This window comes from Melanaphis sacchari, unplaced genomic scaffold, assembly GCF_002803265.2.
Source record: "Melanaphis sacchari strain LSU unplaced genomic scaffold, SCAv2.0 Contig1736_pilon_pilon, whole genome shotgun sequence".
In the NCBI taxonomy this organism is placed as follows: Eukaryota; Metazoa; Arthropoda; class Insecta; order Hemiptera; family Aphididae; genus Melanaphis; species Melanaphis sacchari.
The window spans coordinates 7,671-13,323 of record NW_020270808.1 but is presented as its reverse complement, the minus strand read 5'-3'; the positions used below and the strand labels follow the sequence as shown (position 1 = coordinate 13,323).

The following is a 5,653-nucleotide window of genomic DNA, read 5'->3' as shown; positions in this document are numbered from 1 at the left end:
GGTAACTGGAATGCTGAACCAGAGAATTCTACTGGTATAACGGGACCGACCTGAGCTGTTGGATTCACCATTAGCCAGTATTATCACCATCGCTTATCAACGACACTAGTCTCACTGACCAAACCAAGGCTATCTGAACTAGATTGGAACTTTAACAAAGCTTTAGCATTGAGAAAGTACCTTGAACCTCGTTTACATTATTTGAAAATCATCATTATCCAGCTCAATCATAGCTTCCACAGGGAATCATTTCAGGTGAACTTTGTCCAATAGCTGTGGATCCTCAGCAGCTAAAGATATTTTGAATTATAGAGCTATCTGTTGAAGCATTGAGGCCTAAAGAGTAGATTGCTTCAATATGACTGCAGCAGCATCACGTCTCCTCATTGCATGCTGTTTATCACACTCAGAAAAACTTATCCTATTTTCAAATAAATGGTTTTACATTCTTACTTTAGTCAGTTTTAAATAATAAATATTGTTTTAAACAATTAAATTTATCATATTAAATATTTTTAGCAATACGTAACTGAACGAAGTACAACAGCATTCCATTACCTACTTTCGATGGTCGTTTGCAATCGTGGCCCGATTTTAGGGATCGGTTTACCACTTTAGTAGGTCGGAGAGCTCATCTCAGTAACATTGAAAAATTTTATTATTTATTAGGTTGTCTACAGTCTGGTCCTAATGAGGTAGTGAAAGGTATTACTGTTTCTGAATCCACCTATGAGCTTGCTTGGTCCGCTTTAGTTCAAAGATACGACAAGCCTCGGCAGCTAGCGACCACTTTAGTTAACGAAATGTTAACCGCTATGAATAATCAACAAGAGTCTCCGGCCGCATTAATAAATTTTTTAAATACATTCTGTGAAAACATAGCCTTGCTCAGATCTCTAAATATAACTGATATCGGTTCGTTTCTGTTATTTACGATTTCTGTTCGCTGTTTGCCACCAACTACTCGTCGTCTGTTTGAACAGGGTAATACGGTCGATTTTCCTACGGTGGACAATTTGCTCTGTTTTGTCAAGGATCGGGTAGAGGTGTTAGAAAATTCCGGTTCAGTTCAGATCTACTCAACACCGAAGACCCAGACAAAGGCTGTCATAAATCTGCCCAAATCATCCAACGCGAAAGCTCAGGTCGCGAAAGCTTTTCGGGGACATCAGGGTTCTCCAGTGGCTTTAGTCACTAACAAGCAGGGTGAAGAAGCCAGACGATGTTTACAGTGCAGTAATTCGCATTCTTTAGAGTCGTGCTCCACGTTTAAACAATTGTCCATTGATGATCGCTACGTTCTAGTGAGTAAGCATCGCTTGTGTACAGGGGCGTTCCGAGGCTTCCCTATTTGGGGGGGGGGGGGGGTTATCAGTTTAAAAAATTGCCGACTACATTAATATGACGAGAAAAAAATGTAGTTATTGTATACTTATGTTTTTATGTATGAGTAAAATGCTAATACAAAACAAATGTACGTATTCAAATATTTTATTAAACTTGTTTATAGTTATCATCATTATAATCTAATATTTATATTAAAAACAAAAATATATATATTTAGTATACAATTTATATTATAATATTAATATTATTATGCTTAGTTAGTAATCACATAATTTGTAATTATTAATACGAATCTGTAGCTTACATTTTCACACGCCGATGTTTGAGGAGAGACCATTTGTTAACGATATCCTGAATATTTATTTTATCTACAATATCTCGAGCTGAAAATAGTACTAATAAAGAATCAAGTCTCTCGTCACTCATTGTCGTGCGTAAGTGGTTGTAAACTAATTTCAAACGACTAAAAGAACGTTCACTGGATGCAGATGACACTGGTGATGTTAGTACTAGCTTAACAATGCGAAATGCCCGTGGTATAACATTTCTTAACATGCATGCTTTTTTGAAAATATCATCAAAATTTTTACACTCCTTGGAAGCATCTAATAAGATTTGAATTTCAGAGTGTAAACATTCTGGCTCATCCAAAAGTATTTCCGGACATAATTTTATCATGGCCTCAATCATATCTATTGAGCAGTTTTTCCTGTCCGCCGGTATACGGAAGGTTTCTTGAAAAGGTCGTAATAATGTAATCATACTTTGAAGGTGCTTGTTGACAGTCGACGTAAAAACATCCAAAAGAATTTTAAATTCTTTGCGATAAAATTGAGAAAATCCAATCATAGCAGCAGTCTCAGGGTTTTCGTCTATTTTCTTTGGTTTGAGTCGACGTCGATGATGTTTATTAAAATCTTTTTCAGGGTCTACATTACAATTCTTTGCAAAGAATGCAGCACTTTCCACTAATGCATCAATCTTTTTATCGTCATTTATTTCTTGAAAAGATTTTACTGTACTTTCAATTAATTGCATAGCGTCAATTATATTTAATTTTTCTGCTTCCAGTAACTCCGTAATATTTTTTACTTTAAACATAATATTTTTTAAAAAATATAAGGTGCAAATAAAATCGAAATCTAACATTTTTTTATGCAGTGCCATTGCAGAACACCTGGTATTAGAATCAAAATCTTTTGATGACTTCATATCTTCTAAAACATGTACTATATTCTCATAGCTAACGGAAACCGCTTTGATAGATTCTGCCCGTGCTGTCCACCGGGTTTTAGACAAATTTTTTAACTGTAACGAATTCTCGACATTCTTTAGATCCTCCTCTAAACGTTGGTGTCTAGATGTACTTCCTGAAAAAAACACATATAAACTTTCAAGTGTACCGAAAAATTCTTTAATTAATGTACTCGCATTGCAGGCTGATTCTATAAAAATATTAATTCTGTGGGCTTGGCAAGGAATATACGGAATATTCTTTTGACACATTTCTGACAATTTTTGTTGCGTTCCGTTATACTTACCGGACATATTACTTGCGAAATCATAACTTTGGAAAACAATTTTATCGACTGGTAATCCTAACGAGTTCAACACACCAAAAATTTTTTCCGCTAATTCTACGCCTGTTTTTTTAGTAAGAACAACATCCATTTTTAAAAGACGTTCATTTGGTACAAGCACACCATTTTTGTCGCTAATATAACGTATGTTGATTGTGAGACGATCATGGTGCGTTAAGTCAGGTGTTGTATTTGCAATTACTGAGTAGAATTCAGCATTTTTAATTTCTTTGATCAATATATCACGTGTTTTTGTTCCAAGTAGGTTGATAAATTCATTTTGAGAATGCACCCCCAAATAAGTAACTCGATGTTGTCGTTTGTCAGTTTCTTCTAACCATTTGGCCATAATTGGGGAATGCCGAGCTAATAAATTTACCATTTGACAAAAATTACTATTATCGTTATCTAAATCACTTCCATGACCTCTAAAGGCTAATCCTTGCCTAGCTAAAGTTCGGGCAACGTCAATCAATATTTCTAATACTTTTTTATGATACTCTTTTAGTTCTTCTTCTCTTATATTCCGGTTTCGAAGGTTAGGTTTTTGTCAAGAAGAACATTCACGTGACTTTTTTTATCCAAAAAATGACAGTAATCAAACATTGCTGCTTGATGCGATTGTGAGGTAAAATGTTCAGTAAGTTTTCCTTTTTTTTTGGTTCTACGACTTTTCATTTTATGCCAAATACGAACGCCAGTAGAACTCCACTCAGAAGAACCGCCACTGAATGGAAAAAGGCAGCATGAAAAGCAAAATGCTGCATCCTTCTCAATACTGTATTCCAACATAGGGAAATCTCTATACCATGTAGGATTGAAACGTCGTTGTTTATTCAAAGCTATAGATTCATTTGCTGGGAAAACAGGCATTTTTGGCTGAAAGGGTCCGAGAGATATCAAGTATAGACGGTCTTGCTGTGAAAGGACGTCTTTTTTTCGTTTCCCTGGGTCATGGTCTATAAATTCATTTTCGGTAACAACAACATTTTCATTTTCTTCCAAGATTTCTTTTTCCCCTTTTCTAGCATAGTGAAGTAACTCCTCACATTCTTTGTGGATTTTCGACAAACAATCAATTATTTCGATAACAAATATTCTTGGATTTGGAACCGCAACAGTCTTTATATTTGTTAAAATATCACTAGCCCTTTCGAAATTAGCGAGGAATGCGGTAACTTGTCCAGCACAGCTCATCCAGGAAAATGATTCATCTTTAGGCATAGTTCCACTAGTTTCAGTCTCCGCAGGATTTTCTATATCAATATTTTCATCAACTTTCACATCTAAGAACTCGTTAGTCACTTTATCAACAGTAATGGAAGACGATTCAGTCATGGAAGTCGATTTTATACTAGGAGAAGATTCAGTTGTGAAAGATATAGATGAAGATTCTGTTGCTATCATAGTTGAAACGCTTGTAGAAGGAACATCCGGAACAAAAACTGTAGTTTTTTTCTTAGAGGCTTCAAATGGATTTAATGGGGCCCTACATGTTTAATTTTGACCTTTTTACCATCATGTATTGCTTTCTCGTGACGAGCTTTATAGTCATCGAACTGACTACCACATTCTTCACATTCCAATTTGATACGTTTTCTCTTATTCATTTTTATAATGTTAATTGTTAACTGTTCAAAAACACAATGAACTTTAATGTTACTATTTTTTTTTAAATATGCATTTATTTATAAAAAATCCCTAAATATTCAAAATAAAATTAAATGTATCAGATTACATGCTATTCGAATAAGGAATTTATAAATTTCTGTGCAATGGCCAATGAGCAAAACAAAAATTTTTATACATAATGTGTTTGTGTGCCATAATATAAAATACGAGATATTGTACATACTTTGAAATTCATATAAAACATTTCTATATTACTTATTATTATTATTGTAATTATTTATTGGTAGGTAGTTAAGTCTTAAAGATTTTTAGGAGGAAACTTTGTTTCAAAATCTCTCTTGAATAATTAGTCGCTAATGTATTATGTACTACAAATATCCAATTATATAATATAAGGTAAAAAAATTACTGTATCCCTTACATTTGTTGCCTTAAAATAGTAAACACGTTTAATAGTAAATAATAATTATTATAAATACTTACATTCAAGAAATCTTCATAGAAAAAAGAATAAACATAGAATACTTATATTATCCCAGCAATCGCGAACGTAGAATATTAAATAATCAGCAATAACACAAATCTAAACACACACACACACACACACACACACAAACTAAGCCTGCCGAGGGTCTACGGCGTTCGCGCGTTATGCTGCTGTCGATTGTTTGTGTCGTGACTCACGATAAAAGTATAACACGGTTATTTTGAGAATATTTCCGATCATTCTAATCAATCTAAACCGTACAGTCCGTAGTCTGTACAGTGGTATTACCAGAAATTAAATTTACAGTCGCTATTCGGTGTAAACAACTCATTACTCATTACTCATTAAGTATAATATCGTATATATTACGATAAACTCTATACGTCTATATAGTGTCTACGGTCTACATAGTTTATAATAATAAATGATAATACTATGGACGCTATATCTACAATTACAACACAATCCGTGACGACGACGCTATATAATGAAATAAGCCTGACATTTTGCCGACTGTATCAAGTTTTTTCACCAACTTTATAATTTGCCGACTGACAAAAACGTCTTGGGGGGGTAGGTACCCCCCATATCCCCCGTTCGGAACGCC

General features: G+C 34.2%; 1 protein-coding gene across 1 annotated transcript; it reads right to left on the bottom strand.

Moving 5' to 3' along the window:
* Positions 1–1,647: 1,647 nt before the first annotated feature.
* On the bottom strand, positions 1,648–4,537 carry LOC112592370. Its single transcript, XM_025336394.1, has 5 exons — positions 4,444–4,537; positions 3,532–4,372; positions 2,889–3,445; positions 2,523–2,717; positions 1,648–2,438 (listed from the first exon to the last, which is right to left on the bottom strand). Exons 1-5 carry the CDS (start codon positions 4,535–4,537, stop codon positions 1,648–1,650), a joined length of 2,478 nt encoding a protein of 825 aa, XP_025192179.1.
* Between the last annotated feature and the right edge of the window lie 1,116 nt (positions 4,538–5,653).